Below are 26157 nucleotides of genomic sequence, written 5' to 3'. Positions count from 1 at the left end.
CTCCAGGGATATCCCCCTACTTTTTTTTTTTTTAACAGTTGTATGAGTCAGAGTGTAAATAAGGGTCTTGCATTGTGATTGGTTGAGGTGCCTTTTCAGTCTCTTATTAATAATCTCTGGGCTCTCCCTCTATCTCCCATTGGATTGTTTGACCTGTAGAATTTTTCATTGCCTGGATTTTGCCTTGGAGTAGCTTAACATGCTCTTCCATTCTCTGTTGTTTCTGTAAATTGGTAGTTGGATATAGATGCTTGATCAGATTCGGTCTGTCTCTCTCACTCATTCATTCATTAGTTCATTCATTTTATTCTGACTGCCTCATAGATCCATCAGGAGGCACATGTTAGGTTCTCTCTCTCCCTCTCTCTCTCTCTCTCTCTGTTGTTAGCAGTCATTGATGTCTGTTTCCATTATTTTATCAGGGGCTGCAAAGTGGTGATGGTCTAATTAATTCTGTCATTCCTCCCCCCGCCCACCCCCATTTTTTGGGGGGGGGGCCATGCCATGCTGCATGCAGGAATCTTAGTTCCCCAGTCAGGGATCTGATTAAACTTGTGCTTCCTGCAGTGGAAGCACAGAGTAACCTTTTTTTAAAAAATATTTATTTATTTATTTATTTGGCTACTCTGGGTCTTAATTGCGGCACGCGGGATATTTAGTTGCGGCATGCAGGCTCTTAGTTGCCGCATGCAGGATCTAGTTCCCTGACTAGGGATCGAACCTGGGGCCCCTGTATTGGGAACGTGGAATCTTAACCACTGGACCGCCAGGGAAGTCCCTCCTTTGCCATTTATTGGCTGGAATATATTTATGGAGAGAAACTTTTCCTCAACTGCTGTTTGCTTCAGAGCTGGCCTTTATCTCAGATTCGTCAGACTCCTAAGCCAACGGTCACTTCAATCCGTATTGTTCTGCTTCCCTAGGAAGTGTGCTAATGTTCCTGCATTTCTCATCCTCACCTGTGGGCTGGAACCCAGTGGGGTTGAATCGGGTTACTGGTGCACTTGCGTTTCCCTGGAGGTTTATGGAGCCCAGGCACCCAGAAGAACCGACTTCCCTTCCTCCTCCCTCTATTCCCACTCCAACTCCTCCCACCAGCTGAGACTTCCAGGACACCTGGGGAGCCGGATGGAGCTCCCTGCACACCGAGGAAGCTATTCTTAGAAGTGCTCCAGATACAGCCCCTCGGCCTCTCCCACCCCCAGGCCTCTGCCCTCCTGTCCTGCTCAGCCCCAGCTGCTCCTCACGGCTCTAACCACTCCAAGTCCTGACTTCCCTTTTTGGCTGAGGGTGGGGCAGGCCGAGGTGGGTCAACTGGGGACCTGTACCTGGCTAGGAGCAGAGTGGGGCGAGGGTGCACAGGGAGCCCTGGGGATTGTGTTGGGGAGAGGGGGTCTGGAAACCTTGTTAGTGCTCAAAAAAGTAAAAAACAGGCCTTTTCTACCCACATCCTTCTTCTGTTCAGGAGAAGAATTGCGTTAAAAAAAAATTTATTGAGGTGAAATTTACATAACATAAAATTAATCATTTTCCCGTTTTCTTTTTTTAAAAAAAATATTTATTTATTTTGGCTGCGCCAGGTCTTAGTTGCAGCATGTGGGATCTTCGTTGCGGCCTGCGGGATCTTTAGATGTGGGCATGTGGGATCTTTTAGTTGCGGCATGCAGACTCTTGGTTGCAGCACGTGGGTTCTTTTAGTTGCAGCATGCAGACTCTTAGTTGCGGCATGCAGGATCTAGTTCCCTGATCAAACCCGGGCCCCCTGCGTTGGGAGCGCAGAGTCTTACCCACTGGACCACCAAGGAAGTCCCAAAATTAATCATTTTAAAATGTACAGTTCAGTGGCATTTAATACATTCACAGTGTTATGCAACCATACCGTCTGCTGGTTCTAAAACATTTTCAACACCCCGAAAGGAGATTCACACCCCTTAGCAGTCACTCCCATTCCCTCACTCCCAGCCCCTGGCAACCACTCACTTACTTTCTGTCTCTGTGGATTTGCCTATTCTGGACATTTCATGTGAATGACATCATGCAACATGTGACCATTTGTGTCTGGCTTCTTTCCCTTAGCATCATGTTTTTGAGGTTTATCCATGTGGTAGCATGTATCGCTACGACAGATCTTCCTCGACTTATGATGGGATTACATCCCAATAAACCCATTGTAAATTGTAAGTTGAAAATGCACGTAATACACCTAAGCTACCAAACTTCATAGCCTCACCTCGCCTACCCTAAATGTGCACTTACATTAGCCTACAGTTGGACAAAATGATCTAACACAAAGCCTATTTTATAATAAAGTGTTGAAAAGCTCATGCAATGTATTGAATACTGTACTGAAAATTAAAAAACAAAATGGCTGTAAGTGTTTCGGTTGTTTGTGATTGTGGTTGACTGGGAGCTGCGGCTCCTTGCAGCTGCTCAGCATCACAAGAGAAGATCATATCACTAGCCCGGGAAAAGATCGAAATTCAGTATTCCAAGTACAGTTCTATTGCATGTGTATCGTTTTTGCACCATCTTAAAGTCAGAAAACCTAGGTTGAACCATGGTAAGTCGGGGGCCATCTGTACTCTCCTTTTTATGGCTGAATAATTTATATTTTTTATTAGGTATGTTTTAAGTGGATAGGAGACTTTTGAAAGAAAAAAATATTTTTTAGAAAAACCAACTTTGTTGGTCGTTTAGTGCCTAGTGTTTTTGTTTAATAACAGCTTTACTGAGTTATAATCCACATACTATACAATTCATCCATTTAAAGTGTACAATTCAATGGTTTTTCATTTGTTCACAGAGTTTGTGCAGTCATTGCCACAGTCAATTTTAGAACATTTTCATCGCCCCTCATAACCCGCCCCCCATCCCCCCCACTAGCCATCCTGATTATGTTTTAGGATGGTAAGTGGTCAGTCCTTTTGGACTGAGTGGCAGAGATTTAACTGGCTCTGATTTCCCACCACGTCACTTTCTCCACCTGTAATTATAAATGAAATTGGCCAGTTAGGTAACACTTCCTACTTGCAGGCACTTCTCAAGAATGTTTCATGTACATTATCTCATTTAAGTCACAGGACAACCCCATAGGTTGGCTGCCATTTTTGTCCCATGTTACAGATGGGGGGAAACTGAGAGATGCTAAGAGGTCTGAGGTCCAGCTGGGGTTCAAACCCACAAAGTCTTAGCCTAACCACTGTATTGTACTGATGGGGCAGCTGAGCTCCAGGCCTTTAATGCCGACTTGCACCAGCCTCTAGGGCTGTGATTCCCATCACCTACCTGCTCAGCAAATCCCCTTCCTCAGGGGGCTTTGCAGATGGGACCCTGAGCAAGGTGAGGGAGGAGAGGCAGGAGGAGAGGCAGGGGAGGTGGAAGGCTGGAGGCCAACCAGAAAGCGGAGGGAGCTTGGGGGCCTGTTCTCTTCCCCTCCCCCACTCTAACATAGCAGGTTCTCTGACAGGTGGGCTTTCCAGAACAGCTGAGCAGAGCCCACCTGTTCCAGGAGCCCTGGTAAGGAAGGAGCCGGCACTGCCCAGAGCATGACCAGAATTTCCAGCAAAGTTCAGGGATGCCCCCTGGTGGATTTGCACTCCTGACTCAAAAACAAAGCGGTTCTCCAAGGCTTCCCTGGATCTGTGGGGCGACGAGCCAGCCACTGAAGGCGGGGATCATTTTTCAACCTTAGCCTGTGATCAAGATTCAGTATTGCAGAGGGCAGAGGTGGGGGTCGGGGGTTAAGAATTAAGAACCTGGGTTCTAGCATAAGATGGAATTGGCTTCAAATCCCAGCTCTGCAGCTCAGTAACTGAGCATTTTGGGGCAAGTTAGTTGTGGTGGAGGGAAGCAGATGGACTGGGGAGGGATTCGTTTTAAGATTGGAGAGTGACTTGGTGAGGAAAACTGATAGGACCAGGTAACTGAGCAGACAGGGTGTAGGGTGAGGCATATGGGGGATGCTAGGGCGGAGCAGGTTTAGTTTTACGGGGCCTCCCAAGTAGGATCTGCACCCCCAGCTGGCTGGAGCCACCAGCCTGTGGATTCTGCCCCCAGGTAGCCGGCGGCTGGTGGATGTGATGGACGTGAACACCCAGAAAGGCACGGAGATGAGCATGTCCCAGTTTGTGCGGTACTATGAGACGCCCGAGGCCCAGCGGGACAAGCTGTACAACGTCATCAGCCTTGAGTTCAGCCACACCAAGCTGGAGCACTTGGTCAAGCGTCCCACTGTGGTAGGCGCCCCCCCCCCCTGCCCCGGCTGCGGTCCCCTCCCCGGCCAGCACTTGGTCAAGCATCCCACCGTGGTAGGCGGCCCCCCCCTCGGCTGCGGTCCCCTCCCCGGCCACCTTCCGCCTCCTCGGGCCACCTTCCACCGCCTCGTCTTGCGCGAGCGCTGGCCCAGGGGTAGGGTGGGAGGCGTTTGGAAGCGGGATTAGGGTTGAGGTGTGGTGATGGGGTCCAGCTTAAGGGCACTCGGAGCCAGGAAGTGCTGACGGTGGCCTGGCTGGATTTCAGGTAGACCTGGTGGACTGGGTGGATAACATGTGGCCCCAGCACTTGAAGGAGAAGCAGACGGAAGCCACGAATGCCATTGCAGAGATGAAGTACCCGAAAGTGAAGAAGTAAGACTGCCTGGCTGGTGGCGGGACCTGGGAGGGGGTGGCTTTCAGCCTTGTGGGGGGCGGGGGCTGGAAGTGAGCCTGGGCTGAGACCACGGCCCTGCGGGGTCGCTGCTGGGACGTGAGGGCTGGGGGTCCTTGGTGTGGGCAGGTTGGCATCTTGCTTCCCTGGAATGCAGGGGCTCTGCATTCTGCTCCGGGTCTGGATTCTCCATCCAGATAGTTCTTTGGCCTCCCTGCCAGCTCTCCCTGGGGGGATGTGATCTGAAGAGGAGGAAGAGTAATGGGAACCATCTCTGTGTGCATCTGTGTGTGCGTGTGTGTGTGTGCACGTGCGTGTGTGTATGTGTACTTGTCAAACATTCGTTTTCTCCCTCCAAGTGACAGCATGTCCTGGGAGTGGATTTTTAGGGGTCCGCCACGGACCCTTTACTTTTGACAAGGGCTGGGTAGGGGTCTGGTATTTTTTGCTTCCCGCTGTTGAGACCTGGGACCTCTGATTGAGAAGAACCTTTCCTGATAAAAGCCAGGGGCCACTTCCTCACCAGACATTCCTTAGAGAGACGGTGCCCTCTAAGCGGGAGGTTGGTGGTGGGCTGGGAATGTGGCCACATCTAATTGCAGGGACATCACTACATGTGGTGTGACCAGCAAGTCCTGAGACTGATTATTTAACATGGGCAGAGGTAGCTACGAGCACCTTCCATGTTCTAGGACTTGCGTGGCGGACCCTTGGGATGAGAAAGTCACCTTGGGGCCCGTACCATCTCAGGCCCTCTGTGTTTCCATCTTCAAAATGAGAAGGAGATGCTGGTGGTCCAGGCAGAACTATTGCTTTGGGCTTCCTAGAAGAGTTGGCTCTGGTGACTCCAAATCCATTAGTACCTCTCTGCTCAGCCCCACTGCCAGGAGTGACCCCAGGAGCTCAAAGACTGTGAACTTTTCATTCACTCAGCCCTTCATTTAGTGCATATTGAATGCAAACTCTGTGCCAGGCTTTGTAAGGGAGGCCAGCATGCTGGCCCTGGGCTTCTCAAGGTTTTGCTTTCAAACTCTCTCTCTCTTTAATTACCTCTCAGACATTTTTTTCTACCCTCAAAGCTGAAGCTCCTTACACCCCTTGGATCTGGGCTGCCTCAAAGGGAAAGATTGGGCTCAAGGAGGGGTTGGTAGGAGGGTTTTCAATTCTGTTTTGTTCCGATCCGATCACATCAAAACTTATGGAGCCCTTGGAACAGGGAAGTAAAAGATGAACAGGACTAAAAGCCCCTACCTTCTGGAGAATGTGCCATTAACATGAGGGTAAGGTGCAGCTCTCATCCTAGGCAGAGGGAAACAGGTTCCCAGAAGGCAAATGGGGAGAGAAGGAATCCTTTTGGGCTGCTGGCATCAGGAAATCATCTTGGAGAGGATATTGACCTGGGCTTTAAAGGACAGAGGAGATGGGACGGGAGTTGGGAGGGATGGCAGTAGGCAAGTGCCAAGGTCCTCGATGGAATCACGGAGGCAGAGCTTGAGGAAAGAGTGTGAGATTCAGATTAATGAGAGGCAGATCCTGACCCTCGTTGATTGAGTGATTGATTGATTCAGCCTATAAACTGAACACCTGATTGGTGTTGGGCACCGGGAATAGAGCAGGGAGAAAACCAGATGAGCTCCCTGCCCTCATGGAGCTTACAGTCTATTCAGGAGACATGTTAATCCAACAGTCAGAGAAACAAATGGAAATTTGCAGCTGTGATGAGGCCACAAGGCAGAGACCCTCAGTGCTATGGGAGCGTGTACCAGGGGATTCACTGGGTTAGGGAGGGCAGGGCAGGCCACCCTGAGCTGCAGTCTAAAGGGGAGAAGAGCTACTTAAGTGAAGAGGCCTGGGAAGAGCTTTTCTGGCTGTGTGCAGAGAGCCTGGAATGGTGGGGAGGGCTGGGGACAGGACGGGGCTGAAGGACTTGCCAAAGAAAGGCCAGTGGGGCTGGAGCAGATCAAGGGAAGGTCAATGGTGCAGGATGCGGGGTGGGTCAGGCTGACAGGGCCTGACAGTGTCATAGTGAGATGTCTGTATTTCTCCTAAGAGCAGTCGGAAACCTCTGAGATTTTAAGCAGAGAGAGGTATGTGTTCAGATTTGTATTCTGCAAATTCTGCAGCTGCCGTGTGGATTGAAGGAGGTGGGGGCAGACTGGTATGAGGAACCACTGCATCATCTAGATGAGGGTTAGAGGAGAGCACAGGACAAACAGGGCATGTATTTAGGAAGGTAAAATAGACAGCCTTGGGTGACAGATTTCAATTAATATCTACTTTGTCTCTCTGAGATATTCAGTATTCTACACTTTATTGAAAGATTCCTTTAAATAGTAAGTTCTGTTAATACGTTGAGAATTCTATCTAATTACCAGAAAAAGGCTCACACACAATTTTCTAGAACCACATGTCTTGGACATATTGGTTGGACTATGTGGCAAATAGATTTACAAACCCTGTCAGTGGCCGTGGGAACTTGTTATAGGATTTGAACCTTGTTAGGAAGGAAATTGTCACCTTGGAAGTGGTCCACTTTGTTCGGCTGAAAAGAATGCTGATTTCAGTTAATAAGCAAGGTAAAAATCCCATGATGATGAAGTCCTCTGGGATCATAGAATGGTTCTTTGGAATTTAATTAAAACGACACTTTCTAGAAATCACAGAGCCTCCATGCTGGAGGTGCCTGGAGAGTGGAGACAGCTGAAGGGCCACCTGAACTGAAGGTTTGCAGGGGGGACAAGAGGAGGGTTACAAACCCATGACTGACTTCTCCCTGGTTCCAGGATTTATGTCGTTTGATCATGGTGAGGGGGTTAGGAATTTTAATGGGTTTTGGTTCAGTTATTTAAGACAAGGGGTGGAGACAGTTGTCGAAGGGGTAGTTGCAACTTTGTGGGAGACAAAGATTTCTAAAGAGTATACTAGTGTGGGAATTCCCGGGCTGTCCAGTGGTTAGGGCTTGGTGCTTTCACTGCTGTGGCCCAGGTTCGATCCCTGGTTGGGGAACTGAGATCCCACAAGCCACATGGCGTGGCCGAAAAAAAAAAAAAAAACAAGAAAAAGAAAGAGAGTATACTAGTTACCTCTTGCTGCATTTACTTTGTATTTTGTGCAAGACACTCTTTTAAGTCGTTGGTAGAATACAGTGAATAAACAAAGTCCCTCTTCTCATGGAGCTTGTATTCTGGCTGGGAGAAGAGACAGGCCAGCAAACAAGTGAATAATATAATTTAGGAGGTGATAAGTGTCATGAAGAAGCAGGATAAAGGGAAAAGATGATGACAGGGTAGGCTGAATATCAGCTGTGCCAATGCATTTCTGCCACGGCCTCCCCCCAACCCTGCCCCTAATTGCTGCCCCACAGAAGTGTTTTGGCTGTACAGAATTATTTGTCTTGGAAAATTCCATAATCGTACAAACAGTGACAATGATTTGGAAGTACCCCTGTATTAGTTGTTTACTGCTGCATAACAGATTACCCTAAAACTTCACAACTTAAACAAATTTATGTCTTAGCATCAGCTCACAGCTTCTGTAGGGCAGGAATCTGGGTGTGGCTTAGCTGGGTGATTCTGGCTCAGAGTCCTGAATGAGCTTGTGTCAGAACTTAGACCTGGGGAGTTCCCTGGCTGTCCAGTGGTTAAGACTGTGCTTTCACTGCTGAGGGCCCAGGTTCAATCCCTGGTCGGGAAACTAAGATCTCACAAGCTGTGCGGCACGACAAAACAAAACAAAACCCAAAACTTAGGCCTGGGCCTCAGTTCTTCACTATGTAGGCCTCTTCATAGGGCTGCTTGAGTGTCCTCATGACATGGCAGCTTCCTGCCCTCCGCCAGAAATGGTTTGAGAGAGAGCAAGGAGGAAGCCACAGTGCCTTTTATAACCTAATTTTGGAAGTCACATACTGTTTACTTCTGCCATATTATAGTAGTTAAAAGCAAGTCACGAAGTCTAGCCCACACTCAAGGGAGGGAAATTTGGCCCTGTCTCTGGAAGGGGTGGGGAGCTCTCAAAGACTTTGTGGACAGGTTTTAAAACCTCTGCAATCTCCTGGGTCTATGACATGGGCACACCTTTTTCACTTAGGACTGTTGGGTATTTTAACACATTCCAGAAAGAAATTAGTGAGTCTTTTCTGTTCTCACCTGCTCCTGTAGCCCACTGGGCTTGCAGAAATGAGGTTTGCTGGTGTATTAGAGATATACAGTGGACTGAAAGAGCTCAAAAGCCCAGCCAAAAGGGGATCCTGTGTAAAGCCTACATTTGGCCCCCCAAAATTGAAAATTGACTGCATTTTCTTCCCATGTGCTTTCTGGGGGTATGCAGCTGAAACAGGATGAAGACAGGCACTGGGATGACCAAGTTTCGGGGCTGCCTCTGTCACTCCCTGAGCTATGGCAAAGCTTTTATCTCCTCTTAGAGACTCAGTTTTCTCTCCACAAAGTGGTGATCCTGTCATCCCTGCCCTGCCTCCCTCCATGATGTGGGGAAGATGGAGCCTGCAGTGGATGTGAAATGTGGTTGGGATAAGATGTTTGTCTACGTGGCCTCCTGTAGACACACAGGGGCTGCAGCTGCCATTGGAATCCTGGCATCCTCTGCTTTTTAATCTACCTTCCCTCGCATTTGCATAGGGCATCTCTACAGCCGATATTTAATATTTACCGGCTCACTCTCATCAACCGCGTTTGCTGGCATCATAAATGATCGTCCCTGTGTAATGTATCACATAGAGAAACTGACCTAGAGAGGCTGCTGATGTCACATGTGGGCCACGCCCCGGACCCTGGTCTCTGGATTCCTGGCTTTTCCCTTCTACCTCGAAAAGAAGAACAAAGAGAGCCAGCCTTTCCTGTGGTGCCATGTATGGCCCCAGGTGCTGTGTTAGACCCTTAGCACCCAGATCTCAATGATACTGGAAGCAGGTTACTATCCCCATTTAACAGACAAGGAAGCTGGAAATCATAGTGGTTCAATGCAGTAATGGATAGAGCAGCTGAGTGTAAGACAGTAGGGGCTGGTGTGGCTCTGGATAACTGGAGAGGCAGCCTTTAAAAAACATTTTTTTTAAACGAGTGCTGGCCAGACCAAGCATATCTAGGGCAGCTGAGTGTAAGACAGTAGGCAGACCAAGCATATCTAGGACCTGGTTTGGTCTGTAAGGGCCACCAGTTAGAGGGCCCTGACTAGTTTTAACAAATGAGATGCTGAGATCCAGAGGGGGGAAAGGATTTGGTCCCATGTCACATAGCTGGTTAGAATAATTATAGGGCTGTTGCTGGGTACTGCACTTACACAGATGAATCTGGTGTGGTCCCTACTCACAAGGATCTGGGCATTTGTGACTTAAAAAGTAATATGGGGGAGTTCCCTGGTGGTCTAGTGGTTAGGATTCGGTGCTTTCACTGCGGAGGCCCGGGGAACCAATCCCTGGTCGGGGAACCATCCTGCCTGCTGCGTGGTGCAGCCAAAATAAAAAATAAAAAAAAAAGAGAAAAGTAATATGTCTCCCATGTGGACAGCCTGATCCTGTTGTCAGGGCCTTCTCCTCTCTGAGTTCATTTAATTCAATGACTGGTGCTCAAATCCAAGGTCGGGGATTGTCTTTGTCATTACTATCTTTTCTTTTAAATAGGCAAAGCATACATAAGGTAAAAAATTCAACCAATTCCAGGGAGTTTACAGTTTAACCTCACAGCAGGCCATCAGGGAGGTACTAATGGGTGAGCCATCCAGTAAATGACACAAGGAAGCAACACCCTGGGCCGGGGCGTTGACCACCTTTAAATGGCTTAACGTTCAGTTCCCTAAAATGGGGATTATTAGGTTGTTTTAAGGATAAAATGGTATCATGCATGTAAGCAGCTATTATTATGAGCACTTGATAATTGGAACCTATTAATTAATAATGCTGGGTAGCCCAGGGAATGGGATTTGGCCAAAGAATCGAGAAGTTTGATTTCTGCCCCTGCAGACACCATACCACCATCTCCTGGCCCCCCTTGTGGTTTATGGGGGAAGGGTGGGATGGGAAGAGGGCTGTGGTCCTGATGAGCGTGCCCTGGAGGGGGGACTTCTGATGTGAGCTGGACTGACTTCTTCAGTTAGTGGTTGAGGTTTGGCTGTAACCTGCACACTCTGCTTCTTGAGATCTTGGGATTTACCAGGGACACCTGGGGAGAAGGGCTGAGAAACTCTGAGACAGGCTGCTTGGGTAAGCACCCCACTACGAGGGTAGTGATCAGGGTGAGTCACCACCTCTGAGCCTGTCTTGCTTTCTCATCTGTAAAATGGGTACAGTCCCGCAAATGACCTTACAGGGCTGTTGTGAAGATTGGATTAAGTAATCAAAGTGTTTATCTCAATGAATTCCCACAATAGTTCTATGATGTGGGGTTACACAGCTCCTAAGGGGGCAGGTAGGGGCAGGCGCAGGAAAGAGCATCTTAGATTGCAGATGAACGTCAGGTCACCTCCCTGCCCCCAGGGCAAGGAAGCTGCTGAGAGAGGGGAAGTTGTTGTCCAAGGTCACAGCTAGTCTGTTTTAGGGCCAGAGCCGCATCCCTGATCTCTGGGCTGCCATACCCGGCATCAGACAAGCCCTCCACCCCCTGGCACTGGTCCTTTCTATAGCTTTGCCCCGAGGGGTGCGTTTCAGGAAGGTGGTTTTGCTGGGTCGTCGCCTTCAGCAGCAGGACGGCGTCCACCCTCCCTGAAAACGGGCGTGCGGGAGTCCCCGAGCGCCTGCCAGTAGAACGGAGGTGGGGAGAGCTACCCTCGTGCTCCCACCCAGCCCGGGCGAGGGGGCGGCCGTGGGCGGCGGCGTCCCCTGGCGCTGGTCGGGCGCGCTTCCCTGTCGCCGCCGCGGCCTCCCTCCGCCTCCCTGGCAGCCGCCGTGCCGCGCGGGTGTTCAGTTTCTGCGCGGGGATGAGCGCAGGCTGCGCCCGGCTCCCCGAGAAAAGAACGAAGCGAGCGAGGGCTCCGCGGTCCTCGACAGGGGCCTGGCAGCACCGTGGAGGGGGCTCGGCTCTGGTCGCCGGGGCCGGACGAGTGTCGAGCCTCAGCCGCCAAAGGGGACGCCCGGGAGCCGCGCTGCAGTCGAGGGTAACCGCGGGCGGGGCTGGGCGGGCGTTCCTGCGCTGCGCCCCGCGGGCCCCGGGCTGCCCGGGAGCCCCTCACTCCTTCGGGGCGCACCGGGGCGGGGTGTGGGTCGCCTCCCTCCCGCGGGCTGCACGGCCGGCGTCACGGAGCCGCTCTTTGTGTCTCCCGGGGCTGCGTGTAAGTGTGTAGCGTGTGTGCACGCGCGCTCGGCGCCTCCAGCCCGGTCACCCGGTGCCAGCTTTCCGGGTCCCCCCGCCAGACCTTTGCCCGAGGGGACGCCGCCTGGGCTGCCGGGGGAGTTTCGCTAAGTTGGAGGGAAAAGGGCGGGGTGGGGCTGCCCCGCCTCCCAGACCCGAGGCAGCGCCCCAAAGTTGGTGCTGCAGGTGCAGTGCCCCCTCCTACCACGCTCCTCCCCAGCCAGCCCCGGCCTTGGGAGGTGGGAAGCCCCCAAAAGCTTAGGTCGCGGGTGCGGGGTTTTCAGGCGCCAACTTGGAGGGTGTCCTACACAGATGCCGCCTGCGCCGTGAGTGGGGGTGTCGAGGGGCGCGGCTTTCCGGGCAGGGGGCGGCCGAGGCGGAAACCAGGCCGGCTGGCCGGCCGCGGTGAGAGCTTAGCGGCCGTGGCACCGAGCCGGGGTGCCCATGTGACTGCGGTGTGCTTTGGAAGAGGAAGCTGTTAGAGGTCAGTGCAAAGGCGTCACGCCAGAGCGAGCGAGAAGCAGGAGTGAGGGGGGAAACGCGGAATGAGTGCGGGTCAGGCGAGGAGGCAGGCGGGGTGACGGCTGCAGGGGCCCGGGACAAAAGCCGCCCCGTCCCAGCTCCCCTGGCCACCCTAAAGCGTGCACTTGCCCGGCAGGAGGGGCGGTCCAGGCCTGGCAGCCAGGAAATGAGGGACATGGGAGGAGGGGCCTTTCATGGAAAGGCGGGGCTGGAAGTGGCTCCCCCAAGCTCCGAGGGGCCTCGGAGGGTGCTGGAGGGTGACTGGGAGGGCAGAGCAGACGCAGGCTCAACTTGGAGAACTTTCCCTTGTACGCAGCAGCCGCAGCTCGCAGGGATTCCGTTTCCGCGTGTGCTGGGGAGGCTGGAACTGCGGCAGGAGATTGGCAGGTTGAAGGTGGACGACCTGTTTGGCCAGGACGACCTGTTTGGGGAGACTTGGGTCCTGGAGCCCAAGAGCCCAAGAGCCAAGCTCCTCTCCTTTCTGCTTTGGGCCCCTGGGTGGGTATCCAGCTGCAGACTGAAGGAAGCACCTCGCCTTTCTCCACCCCACAAACACTTAAATTGTTTCCCCCAGACTGTGTTCTGCTCAGGCCTGGAGGAGGTGGAAACCAAGGTTAGATTAAAGAAAGAGAAGAAGAAAACCGAGAGGAAGAGTGGTTTTAGGAAAATGAGGACTAATATTTTGAAGTGGTGCTTGGAGAGAAGAGGCCGGCGTGGTCCATGGGGGTGGGGTGGACTAGGGCTTTAGCAGGCCCCCTACCCCTCCAGTTCCTTGGAGAGAAGAGAATCACCCAGGCCTTCAGAGTGGGGACCTGGCTTGGGTGGGCCGGGAGGAGGCAGCAGGGTGTGGAGGCGGAGCTGGAGCCGGAGCCGGAGCTGGGACTTTAACAACCCCAGCGCCAGCAGCACAGCCCGCGCCTGTCTTCGTGACAGGGCTGCGTCCTGTGCTGTCAACTACACCCCTCCGATGGGGTTGCTAGGCAGCGGGGCTCTGATGTGCAGGAAGGCCTTCTGATTTGTCAGCCTCCTGCAGACACATGGTTAAGGCTCCTTCCAGCCTATCCGGAGGAGGGACGCGGGGCACGCCGCGTGCATACTGCCGAGCCCCGGGTCCACCTGAATGTGAGGTGCAAAAGGCAACCAGAGGGAGGGGGCGCCTGGAACCCTCCAGCCTCCTAACCAGCTCAGCCCACGTCCCCCCTGGCCCCCACCATTATCTCCTCTCAGGCTGCTGGCTCCTCCCTGCCCGACCCCGCCCCATTCCTCTCCTCTTCCCAAACCATGGAAAAGCAAAGTGCAGCGGGGAAAAGCGGTCAGTGGGGTAAGCGTGTGTATGCGGGCCTCCGGAGGTGCGAAGGTGTGGGAGCATGAGCCGTGGGGGACTGCCCCAGCCGTGCTCTTGTGGCTTTTGGGGGAAGGGGTGGGTGAGAGGGAGGGGGCCCTGGCACTGCCGTCTGCCAGGCCGGGACCTGGAAGCCTGTCTGTCCCCCCTCCTCCTAAGCTCTGCTCACCCCTAGGAGGGCAGCAAGTGGAGGGAGGAGGGAGGGGACGGGTGAGTTCCTGTAAGGAAGGGTGGGTTGTCTGGCAGTTGCTAGAGCTTAGAAGGGGGGCTGCTGGCAGGTTTCTTCTCCCGAATGCCCTCCCTCTGTCCAAGCCGCTCAGGGCCGGGCTCTCCTTCTCTAACTCCTTCCCTCCCTGACTCCTTCCCTCCCTCTCTGCCACTCCACCCCCCCCCCCCCCACCCCGAGGGTCTTTATCGCTTTACTTTTTTTTTTAGCAGCTTTATTGAGGTACAGTTCACATACCATTCATCCACTTAAAGTGTACAATTCAATGTTTTTTAGTATGTTTACAGAGTTGTGCAACCACCATCAATTTTGGTACATTTTTGTCACCCCACAACGAAGACCTGTACCCATTAGCAGTCACTCCCCATTTCCTCCCAATACCCCCAGCCTCTGGCCACCACTAACCTACTCTCTGTCTCTGTAGATCTGCCTACTCTGGACATTTCATACGTGGAATTATACACTGTGGTCTTTTATGGCTGGTACCCTTGTACTTCCAGCTGCATTGCTTACTTTGCAGTCATTTGCAGTTTGCCTTGCCATTTAACTTTCCCAGGGTCATGCTCCCTTAAGAGTGTTTCATCCTTAATGGCAGGGGTCTTATGCTTTTCTCTAAGTGCCATGCCTAGCTCTGGGCTGGACCACTGGTTGGCTCTCAGTACATGATTGTTGAATGAATGAGGAGATGAATGGGGACTAGTAATTGGCAAGCTATGCAGGTGGTTTACAGCTGAATTCCAGAGGGCCCAGTTGCTGCAGAGGGACCTGGCAGCTTGGGAGAACTGCAGGTATAGGAGCTGGAAGGAGCAGAAATGAAGCCTCTTGCTTGGGTAGGAGGCAGGGGTGGGGCAAGAGTAAAAACCGTCTTCGAGGAAGGAACCAAGTGGCCTGTGGGTTGCCAGCTCTCTCTCTCGGGAACCTGAAAACAAAAATGCCTCTCCCAGCCTTGGGGGCAGGTAGCCAATGCTTGAGATTCGCCACCTGATCACAGGGGCTTCCCCCATGGGGAACTCCGATTAGATTTGGGTCTAAAAAAAAAGAAAATTCCCCAGTGTCAGCGTTTATAAAAGGGCAGCAGGTCAGGCATCTCTGAAGCTGTTTGCTCGCCTCCTGTGATTCAGGCATTGAATTGTTTTTCTGCTTCCCCGCCTCTGTGCTGCAGGTACTGTCTGATGAGCGTGAAAGGTTGTTTCACTGACTTCCACATCGACTTCGGAGGCACTTCCGTTTGGTACCATGTTTTCCGGGGTGGGAAGGTGAGTTGAGTCTCTTCACATCTCTGTACACGCCTGGCTGTTTGTGCATGGAGGGGCTCGCTCGCCTTTCTGCTTCTGCCCCCGCCTCCAGCCAGACCCCACCCTGTGAGGACTTTCTCACTCTCTGTCTTCTTCTGGAGGGAAAGGTCAAGGTCAACTCTTTTGCATCACATCTGGTCACCCTTTCACACCTGCTTACCCAGTCCAGTGTCCTACGCATCTTGGGCCAGATTAGAACTCCAGATGTGGCTCCCAAGAACCTCCAGCATTTCATTTCCCCCAGCTGTAATTTCAGCTCCAGCACTGGGACCTTTTAACTTAAAAGTCTAGTTGCCTGCAAGAACAGTTTACATTAGGGACAGACATCACCCAGAGAAAGGGCGTGAGGCATGTGTTCAGGGTGCTCCTGCTGTGTCTGCTCCTGTGTGCATGTCCACGTGGGGACGTAGGGGTCCCTGCATGGAGGTGGGTGCTCCTTGAGAATACGTGTGTGCTGCCCTGCTCCTCTGGGTCTGCGTGTGCATTTGTCTTAACCGAATGTGTTGGAAGAAATTCCGGGTAGGAAGTCATCCCTCTTGGTTCCAGATGTTTTTCCTCCTTCTCCAGAGCCAGCACAAGCTGGTTTTATTTATTGGGCCATTTTATCCTACAACTTAGGAAATTCCCCTTCTTTTCCTTCCCCCACCTCCCTGACAAGCCCACGGCTCAGGAGAAAGAATGTTCCACTCAGTCTTCCCACCCTGGTGTTTCAGCTGGAACGGAGATTCTCTAAAGGCGGGCAAGGGGTGTCCCAGAAGGGCGGTACAGCCTTCTCTGCCACCCCAGAGACCCTTTGGGCCTGGTCCTGGAAGGGTGTCCGGGGATGTGTCCTCCCCCATCCTCCCTGCTCCCAGGCAGGTGGGGCTGTCTTCTGGGTTGTGGCAGAGCCTGGAAGAAATCAGAGACTTTGGCCTGGATCTTTAACTGATTGCTTCTTTTTCCTTCTAAGATCTTTTGGCTGATTCCTCCAACCTTGCACAATTTGGCACTGTACGAGGAGTGGGTGCTGTCGGGCAAACAGAGCGACATCTTCCTGGGAGACCGTGTGGAGCGATGCCAAAGAATTGAGCTGAAACAGGGTTACACATTCTTCATCCCTTCCGGTAGGTTCCCGCGAGGCTGGCGCTGGGCTCTTAGCAGCCTCCTGTTGGCCGGGTGGCCTCAGCCAGGCGTTTAGGCCAAGTGATGGGGTTTCTCTGGGCCTCCTTGCCCTTGGCAGTCCCTGAGAGAAGGAGAGAAGCAGGCCTCAGGCTGCAGGGAAAAATAGCCTCTCACATCTTACCTGTTTTTTCCTGCCTGTGGGCTAGAATTCTCTCTTGGGGAGAAAGCCTCCTGAGGGCCCTCCCTCAGGGGAAGTTTGAATGCCTTCCTCCAAGATGCCCTGCTGAGATTTCTGAGGGTGAGGATGAGGGTGGTCCTGTGGGGAGGGGAGGGGCAACTTTATCCTGATGGCTGGGGAGGGGAGAAGGGGGAGTTGGCCCAGGGGAAGAGGGTAGAGGGGAATGCACCCAGAGTGGCAGCTTCCTTCCTGCAGAACAAGATGAAATGTAATTGGGATCAAGGTCAATTTCTGTACTTGGACTCGCCCCTTTAAAAAAAAAAAATTAACTACAACTATAGCAGAGGGCAATAATTAAGAGCATGGGCCCTGGGGCCAGAAAGCCCCGCCCTAATTCAAATTCCTGCTCTGCTGCTTACAAGCCTGACTTCCTGGAAATGACTTAATCTCAGTGCCTCAATGTTCTCATCTGTAAAATGGAAGACTTCCCAGGTGGTAGTGAGGACTGAGTGAACCGAGACCTATTGGCCTACAGCTCCTGGGAGATGGGCTGAGGGCTTTTGGCCAGTTACAGGCTGAGTCACTAGTGGATGTGGCAGATGACCTGGGAATCTTAGGCTGCATTTCAGTGGAAGTGTTTTACCCAGCATGAGGGAGGTGACAGTCCCACTGTATAGAGTGAGAGGGTCAGGCCACATGTAGGAGACTGTGTTCCTCGTGGGTTGTAATGACTTACCCTCATGGGTAAGTCAACCTCGAAAGAGAGAAGAGTCTGGATACCACATCAGGTGAGGTGAATTTGAAGGAGAAATTGGGTTGTTTTACCCAGGAAGTGAAGGTGTATGGTAATGGCCATCGGCCAGTTGAAGGATCATATCTTGGAAGACAAGGTATAGCCAAGTGGTATTGGAATGAGTTGCTCTGCTAGGCACTGAGCTCCCCGTCACTGGAGGTACACAAGTAGAGGCCATATGCCAAGGAGCCTGCAGGGAAATTGCCACTGAGTGGAAGCTTGGATCTTAGGGTCCAAGGCCTCCTTTGAGGCCACTAAGATCCATTGGATGGAGAAACTGGTCACACTTAAGTTGGACTGGAGTTGGCCTCGGGTCTGGACATCGAGTCAGTGTCAACTGAAGGGGGAGCGGTTGTGGTGGCAGTTCCCACCATGGGGATGGGACCTGCACACGCGGGCTCTTCTAGAAAGTTGGGCAGAGATTTCACTATTGGGGAAGTTTGGGATTTGGAGGTGGCGGGGTTTAGTGGGGGTGACTTTGTTGTCAGGGCCCCAGGTGCATCCTTGGAGCTGCTTGACCCCGGGAGGGGAGGGACTGCTGCTTGGGACAGGAGGGAATTGTAGTTGGTGGACAGCATTTATGGAGCACAGCCTGGAAGGAGGTGGTATCCTGCAGCGTGTTCAAGGCCACTGCAGGTGTGGGAAGATTGGCCCTGGTAGATTCAAAGGGAGGCTGGCGTGCGCTTGGCCTTGCTGCCGTCTTTGTGACTTTGGGCTGATCTCTTCCCCTCTCTGGGCCTCAACTGTCCCATCTCTACAGTGGGGGCAGGGTGAGGCTGAACTCTGGGATCCTCAGGCTCCCTCCCAACTCTGTCCCGTGAGTGCAGGCCTCCTTAGCCTCCTTGGAGGACAGGCGTTTTTCTCGCAGGGCCTTTTTCAGAACCGAGAGGTGGCCCATTGCTTTCCCCCGATCTGGGATGGGAAGGGTGTTCATTTTGGTGCCTTAAGCAAGCTGGAAAAGGTCTCAAGAAGCAGCATCTAAGCCCCAGCAGGGGTGTGACTGTGTGTTGAAGGCAGGAAGAGGGGACGTGGATTTGAACTGCAGCTGGTAGGAGTCTATTTAGAATTCAGCAAAGACTTTTGGCCCTAACAGTCTTGAGTGAGACACCAGGATTTTTTTCCTGGATTTTGGGAAGCAAAAAAGGGACAGTTGGAATTTGTCACCTTCTCAAGGGCAGGGTGTACATGTGGTTCCCAGACATTGATTTCATGAAGTTAAAAAAAAAAGGTGGGAACTGATATCAATGTTATTATCTTGTAGTTTTGCTAAATATGGGCACTAATTTAAAAAAACAACCTGTCAGCTACTTTTGCTGATGTTTCATGAAAGGAGGACTATTCCTGACACTAAAAAAGATGGGAGTACATAATTCCAGAATAAAGGACAGTCACTACTTGAAATTTGATGGGTTTGAGTTTATGAGAATCTATGCCATCTTCATTTTTCTTATTTTGTTGTCAACCAGTGAAAAATAAAGGACCAGAGTTTTGGAGTCACTGAACTAGCTGAGCATCTTGGGTCCTCACACCCTCTGAACCAGAGACACATCTGAGATTTGTGGTAGCTGGGATGTGGCTTTGGGGAGAGAGCCTTGGGGAATCCCGCCACTGCACATGAGCTTTTGGGTGTGGAAAGTGGAGAATCTAATTCTGGTATTTCCCACCTCTGATCTGGGTTTTCACCTCCACAGTGTGACCTTAGATGTGCCCTACCTCACGCTGGCCTCAAGCTTCCCCATCAGCTCTGTGAAAGCTCGTGGATGCCATTGGGTTAGGAAGATTTTAAGTGTCACAGTATCTTTGTGAGACTTGGTTTATCTTTTTCTTCTTTTGTCTGAGGGTGAAGGGGTTGGGTGCTAGCTATGCTTCAGAGGTGGTGGCTCTTCAGGCCTTGGGCAAGTCTGAGAAACAGTAACTCCTAGCTATTTAACAGTATAAATAGGACCTGATCTCTTGGACCTGAGATGATCTATCTGTGAAATGGGTACAGAGCAGAGACGGGCTGGCAGTGAAGCAGGCTGAGGTGGAGGTGCTCTGGGAAACTGGGGAATTGCTGCTCGGCTCCAGCCAGTTAGGGCTGGAGGGCCTGGTGGGCCCAGCTTCTCATTTTTCTGGAGAGGAAAGCACTTCAGATAGCCTTGTGAAATTTCCCCATTTTTTTTTTTAAACTTTATTTATTGTTTTGTTTTTGTTTTTGGCCACATTGGGTCTTTGTTGCTGTGCGCAGGCTTTCTCTAGTTGCGGCGAGCAGGGGCTACAGTTTGTTGCGGTACACGGGCTTCTCATTGCGGTGGCTTCTCTTGTTGCAGAGCATGGGCTCTAGGCACATGGGGTTCAGTAGTTGCAGCACATGGGATCAGTAGTTGTGGCTCGCTGGCTCAGTAGTTGTGGTGCACAGGCTTAGTTGCCCCGCGGCATGTGGGATCTTCTCGGACCAGGGCTCGAACCCGTGTCCCCTGCATTGGCAGGCAGATTCTTAACCACTGCGCCACCAGGGAAGCCCGAAATTTCCCCATTTTGATAACACAGGTGGGTCAAACTGTACATGCCCCTGGGTCTGATGCAGCCTGTGGCCTGGCAGTTTGGGACCCTGGTACCAGCTATGAGGTCCCAGAGAGGAGAGGCCATCCTGGCTTCATCCTGGCAGCCACAGTGCCCAGCCCCGGGCCTGGGCCAGCACAGGGAGTTCATGGATGCTCCTGAGGGCCGTGGGCCTCTGTGAGGCACCCCTGAGTTCTGGGACCTTTGGGTTTATCCCTGCAGCAGCCACACAAATGTGGGTCAGGGGCCTTTTCATTCCGAACCCTGAGCGTTTGGGCGTGGGTCAGACACCATGTGCCCCCGCGGCCTTCTCGTCCCTTCATGTCCCAGAGAATACCCGTCAGTTGGTTTTGTGGGTCGCCTGATTTCCTTTTGTGGCTGGATCTGTCCCTTGTCGCGTGGCCTGATAGCCTTTGTTGTCGCCTTCATGTTGTTGGAGACTCTGGCCTGGAAGCAGGAGGCAGATGCCAGCATCCTCGGTGCAGTCACCAGTCTGGGAAAACTTGCTCTCTCGTGCTTCCTGGGATGCAATGAACGAGTATTGGGAGGGTGGATTCAGATGGGGCTTCTGAATGCTTTATTTCCACTCCCTGGTTCTTCCGGAGGCAATTGTTTATTTAAAAAACTTTTTTTTTTAAAAATCTTTTTATTTTTTTTAATTTTTAAAATTTTTTGGCCGCACTGCACTGCATGTGGGATCTTAGTTCCCCGACCAGGAATGGAACCAGCGCCCCCTGCGGTGGAAGCGCTGAGTCTTAACCACTGCACCACTAGGGAAGTCCTAGAAGCAAGCGTTTAAGTAACGGAGCGGATGTGAGGAGGGCTGGGGGCAGGGGCTGGGCAGTGACTCTAATCCAGGCCAGGCTGCCTGACCTACCTGCGAGGCACTGGCCTGGGGAGGAGAGGAGAATGGAGAGAAGCTTCTAGAACCCCTGGAATGTCAGTACAGATTCCCTGCCCCTCTCCTTGCAACAGCACCTCTCACATCAGGGGAATAGATGTAAGTCAAGTGAGTCTGCGTTTCCAGAAGGGAGAGTCCGGGGCTGATGAATGCAGATTCACGAGGGTGCCGTTCTTTCCAAAGCCCTTGTGATGGACGGGACTACCACGAATATCAGTGGCAGTTGCTTCCATGGTTTGAGTTCGTACAAGGGAAGCAGTGGTCTTCTTCATTTCACACGGGCACGTGGAGGCCAGGAGAGGGGACAGGCAGGTGCCCCAGGCCACGTGGTGAGTCAGCACTGGGGACAGTCTCCAACCCAGGCCCCCGGACATGGGCGTTCATAGGCATGAGGTGGGCATGCGAGGAGCGTAGGAAAGGGACCCAGGAACCTTTGTCCCATTCAGGCTTCACCCCACCATGAGCATGTGCTTGAAACCCGGCTGTCCTAGGTCCCAGTCTTAGGAAATGTTGCTTGAATAATGCTGATGGTGGTAACAACAATAGTAATAGACAGTGTGGCTCCGCTTGGTAGAAACAAAAAAAAATGTACAGTTGAGAATATCAGCTGGTACACAGCTGAGGCGGAGAGGCTGAAGCAGATGTGGAAAACGGGACTTGTTTTTTTTTTGGCCTCGCTGCGGGGCCTGCAGGATCTTGGTTCCTGGACCAGGGATAGAACTTGTGCCGCCTGCAGTGGAGGCGCGGAGTCTTAACCACTGGATCGCCAGGGAAGTCCCGGAAACCGGGAAACCGGGACTTTAGAGGCGCAGCCGCACTGCTGCACGGGGTGGGGCGGGGGGCAGGGAGGTGGTGGGGAAGGAGCCCAGGTAGCTCCGCAAGGGCACACCTGGCGGGCAGAGTGGTGGCCAGAGCTGTGGGCGGGTAACCGCAGAAGCAGGTTACATAAAGCCTTCGCTCCTGTGCTCCTGGCTGGCGGGTTGCCCCTGCCCTCCCCTGAGCACCACCAGCTCTGTCCCACCGATCGTCCCCAGCAGGGGAGGGCCCACCGCCCAGAGTGTTGACACAGATGCCAGCAGTGGCCTCGCAGCCTCCGAGCTCTCTTCCCAGGTGGCAGCCCGGCTCCCGGCAGCCGTGGCCACCCGTGGCTGCCCGTGACTCAGGCTCACCGAGGAAAGAGGCTGGAACTGCTCCCCCTCGGCGTGGGCGGGGAGGCCTCTATACTTTGCCTCCGAGCGAATGAATTAGCCTCAGGGTTGTGGAGAAGGCTTGGGATCTCAGGTTGCCCCTGTCTGTCCCCTTTCCTCTCTGCTGACCCTCTGTCTTTCACCGTGAGTCCCTTGGCCTCTGCCTGTCCTTGTCTTCGCTTCTGTCTTTCTTGGTTCCCTTTTTGCCTCCCCTCCGTGTTCGCAGGCCTGTCTCCCGGGACTCCCAGGCCTGTGCTAATAAGCCTGTGATGTAGCAGCAGTGCAGCGTGGCGGTTAAAAATGGAGCCGCTGTCACTCACCTGCTGCGACATCATTCAGCAAGTGACTTCCTTCTCGGAGCCTCGGTTTCAGCATCTGTAAATGGGAGTGGGTTATAATGCCACCCCTCCCCTCGCTCTGCACTGTCCAGTACGGTAGCCAGGAGCTGCATGGAGGACTGTTGAGCACTGGACACACACGTTCAATCCATCATTGAAGGAATTAGGCGGCTTGCTTTGTCTCTAGCCTTCATGGACCAAGCGGAGGCCAACTCCCTGGGTCCCAGTCCTTACAAGTGACTTCAGTTTTCTGTGGCTCAGCCTTCTCGTCCGTAATTTGGGGGTGAATGTCGCGTGTACCTTGGAGGGATCTTGTGAAGATTAAATGAGAGCAGCCCTGTAAAGCCCTCAGGCCAGTGCCTGGCACAGAGGTAGTCCTCGGTTATCCTTCTCATGATTGCAGTGCCAGCCTTCGGCCAGGAGCTCAGGGAGATGAAAAAGCCGTGCCCCAAGGTGCTAATAAGCTGCAGTCAGCAGGAGAGGGACTTGGGGCAGAGCAGGAGCAGAGCTTCTGCAGGTGCCATGTGGCAGAGGAGACCGCCTGGAAATGGGCCTTGGAGAGTTTTGATGGCAGGGGGTGGCTTCGGGCAGAGGAGGCATCTGGGTTCTGGCAGGATGTCACGACCCTTAGTTGTGGCCCCGAGCAATCCTTGACACCTCCTGAGATGGACGGTCGCTGGGATGATGAGGAAAAGGCTTAAGGACATATGAGTAGGCTGAGTGAGGGGTTTTCAGCTCCCTGGCCTGCAGGGGAGAGGGACAGGGCCTGCCTCTCTGTTGGCTGCTGCAGCCAGGTCCATTGTAACACTTGATCACCAAGGTCTTCAGGACAAGGGGGTTGGTCTGCAGCTGCCCAGGACCTACTTGAGCTAGCCAGGGGTCACTGCCAGCCGCAGTCAGTGGGGCTGCGGGTCTGGGTCCTCTAGGCCAGCCAGGACCTCAGCCCTCTGCGTCAGGCAGCCCGAGCATCCTCCCTCTGGCCCTGGGTGCTCACCTGGGCCTCCTGCGCCCTCCTGCATGTGGGCATAATGGGGGCCCCCAAAGGGCCGGTGGCTGACCCTCTCTGTGCCCTCCCCACCCCAGGCTGGATCCATGCAGTCTACACCCCCGTAGACTCTCTGGTGTTCGGCGGAAACATTCTGCACAGCTTCAACGTGCCCATGCAGCTGCGGATCTACGAGATCGAGGACAGAACGCGGGTGAGGCGGCTTCCTTTTCTTCTCGTGGCCACACCGGCCCCCGAGCTCTGCCTGGTGCTTGGGGCGCATGGGGCGGTCATTCCGAAGCCCTTCCTGGTCCCTTGTCCCTCCTGCTCCCTGCCTCAAGCTGGGTCTTGGTCCTGGTTCTGCAGGGCAGGGGGTGCCCGCGAGAGCCCCACCCAGAGCCCCGGGAGTTTCTGTTCACCTCCAGGCTGGTGACAGCCGAAACCCCCTGTTGAAGAGGAAGTATCTCTTGAGAAAGCACCGTGAGATGTCAGGAACCGTGCCTCTTCCTTCTTCCCACGTGTATGAAGGGATGTGAGGGAGTGGGGGGATTTCATGGTTGTTGTGGTGGTGGTTTGGAGCGGGGGGCGGGGGCTGGACCTTGGAAGGTAGGTCAGGTCTTGACCATGTGGGGGCCCCAGATGTGATGTAGGACCCCGAGGAAGCCAGTGTCTGTGAGTCCCCCAGGGACTATCTGAGTTCTGCCTCAATGTCTGCTTGTGGCTGGCAGGGGGGCGGTCCCCTTTTCTCCTTGATGGTTTCTCAGACACTGCATCCCACCCCCAGCCCCATGCCCTAGGAGCAGGGGCCAAGGCTCAGGTACCTGACAATGGGCCCTCTGCCGTGCTCTGTTCCACTCCATGAGGTTCCTCTGAAAAGCACTGGCTCTTCCTTGCTGGAACTTGACCCAGCGTCCCCAGGCATTTGAGACAGGTCTGAGAGTGGGAAACTGGCGAAAACAGGGCCTACTTCTTCTTTTCTCTTATAGTTCTTGAAATATTTCTTCTCTCTTTCTTTTTTTTTATTGAGATATAATCCACATACACAAAGTGCACAATTCAGTGGCATTGAGCACATTCACGGTGTTGTGCAGCCATCATTTCTAATTCTAAGACATTCTCATCACCCCAAAAAGAAACCCCATACTCAGTAGCAGTCGCTCCCCATTCCCCCCTCCCCAGCCTCTGGCAGTCACTGGTCTGCTTTCTGTCTCTGTGGATTTGCCTGTTCTGGATATTTTACGTAAATGGAATCATATAAAATGTCCTTTTGGTCTGGCTTCTTTCACTTAACATCGTGTCTTCAGGTTCATCTACGTTGTGGTATTTGTCAGTGCTTTGTTCCTTTTTATGGCTTAATCATATAACATTGTATGGATAGACCACACCTGGTCTTTTTGGGCTTTGCCTTGGAGTTGACTTTTTTCCCAGAGAGGGTTGTCATGCCCGGACCCTAAGGAAACATCTCATAGAAGCAGGTGCTCTGTGCCCAGGATTCATGCCTTTCTTGGTCTTGTTTCCAGGCCTTGGTCTGCATGGAATCACATACATGAGTCAAAGTCTTAGCCAGTGTGTATGCATCTGACCTTTTTTTAATAGCCCCAGTGTTGAGGGACCTCTTCCAAGAGTTTCCTGGGGACCACTTTGAACCATATTCAGTGGGCAGGTAGGTGTGTTAACAAGGTCAAATGCACATTCTTCAGATAGGCTAGTTTGCTGCTGGGATGCCCAGATCCGCGGAGACTGGGTCTTGCTTTGTGGATTTTTGTGCCTCTCTTTTCTGTTGCCTGCCTACCATCCCTTTCCCGGTCTGGCGGGGAGGCCAATCCCTGCCCTGGTTTGGGGGATGCTGCCCTGTGGCGTTCTAGAGAAAGGCACCATTTGGGTATGAGTGGTCATCTTATCATCTGGGTCAAGTGTTGTCTGGGACTCTGGCCAACTGTTCTTTGGCCAGCCCTGAAGAATGGGCCAGTTTGTGTGTGAGCAGACAAGTAGGTGTGGGATAGAAAAGGAGAAAAAAGTCAAGCCCACAACTTTCCAGGCAATTCCTGAAAGCCAGAGTCAGGCTGGGATTTCTAAAGGCTTCAGCAACTCACTTGGCAGCCGTCCCCCTCCCCCAGGGAATCTGGATCATACATCTCAGTGGATTTGGGCCCCATCATTCCGTTAGGAGCCCGGATCCCCTCCCCTGTCTGTGAGAGGTGGGAGGGAGGGTAATGGAGTAGAACCCCGAGCACCATGCTGAGCTGCCATGGAATATCGCACCCACGTGGAGATGAGTGTGGCAGCTCCCCCTCCCCCAAGGCCCACTGTCCCTGTTGTCTCAGTGGGCACCCCATCTGGTTTCCTGAAGCAGGTGGACGGGCGGGGGGCAGGCGGGCAGGCAGGCTGGGCGGGAACCAGCGGCAGGCTGTTTAATCTGCTTTGATTTCTGGTCTTTGGAGAGGGCTTGGCTACAAGGCCCAATTGTTTATGTCTTAGGAGCCAAGGCAGACAAAAGATGCTGGGAAGAGAGAGCACTGGAAGCCAGATAAAATGCCAGGGCTCCTTGTCAGCTCGCTACAACTTAATTCTTTATATCCCTGCGAGCTTTCTTAAGAAGGTTATGGCCATTTAAAAATAGCTTTTCAAGAGTCCTAAAACATGACTTTGCTTGGAAACCAAATGCTGAGGGTGGGACAGAGGAAACTGTCAGTCTCTAAGCCCCATGGTGTGGGTTTGTTTTAGAAAGATAATTTGCTTTTGTGGCCCAAGGTGGGGGACCTCCCCATAGAGACCAGGGGAACCCCAGTGTTCTCCTATGTGTAGG

The 26157-nt window shown here is 52.9% G+C and overlaps 1 protein-coding gene across 18 annotated transcripts in view; it reads left to right on the top strand.

Moving 5' to 3' along the window:
* The window catches only part of KDM2B (lysine demethylase 2B), a 122267-nt gene that overhangs the window by 22729 nt on the left and 73381 nt on the right, over nucleotides 1-26157 (top strand). For 12 of the 18 annotated variants that reach the window (XM_067700917.1, XM_067700925.1, XM_067700922.1 and 9 more), the window contains 5 exons: nucleotides 4057-4235; nucleotides 4519-4625; nucleotides 15195-15288; nucleotides 16277-16430; nucleotides 23450-23565. In XM_067700917.1, the coding sequence (XP_067557018.1) occupies nucleotides 4057-4235; nucleotides 4519-4625; nucleotides 15195-15288; nucleotides 16277-16430; nucleotides 23450-23565 (650 nt within the window). Of the gene's footprint in view, nucleotides 1-4056; nucleotides 4236-4518; nucleotides 4626-11564; nucleotides 11749-11861; nucleotides 11923-12281; nucleotides 12427-12811; nucleotides 12963-13486; nucleotides 13786-15194; nucleotides 15289-15991; nucleotides 16186-16276; nucleotides 16431-23449; nucleotides 23566-26157 lie in introns of those variants that run through there. The other 6 variants (XM_067700931.1, XM_067700933.1, XM_067700930.1 and 3 more) reach the window with 6 other exon arrangements.

The sequence above is a fragment of the Pseudorca crassidens genome, chromosome 12, assembly GCF_039906515.1.
Source record: "Pseudorca crassidens isolate mPseCra1 chromosome 12, mPseCra1.hap1, whole genome shotgun sequence".
Classification (NCBI taxonomy): domain Eukaryota; kingdom Metazoa; phylum Chordata; class Mammalia; order Artiodactyla; family Delphinidae; genus Pseudorca; species Pseudorca crassidens.
Note: the sequence above shows the minus strand (reverse complement) of the source record. Positions and strands in the feature narration are given on the sequence as shown.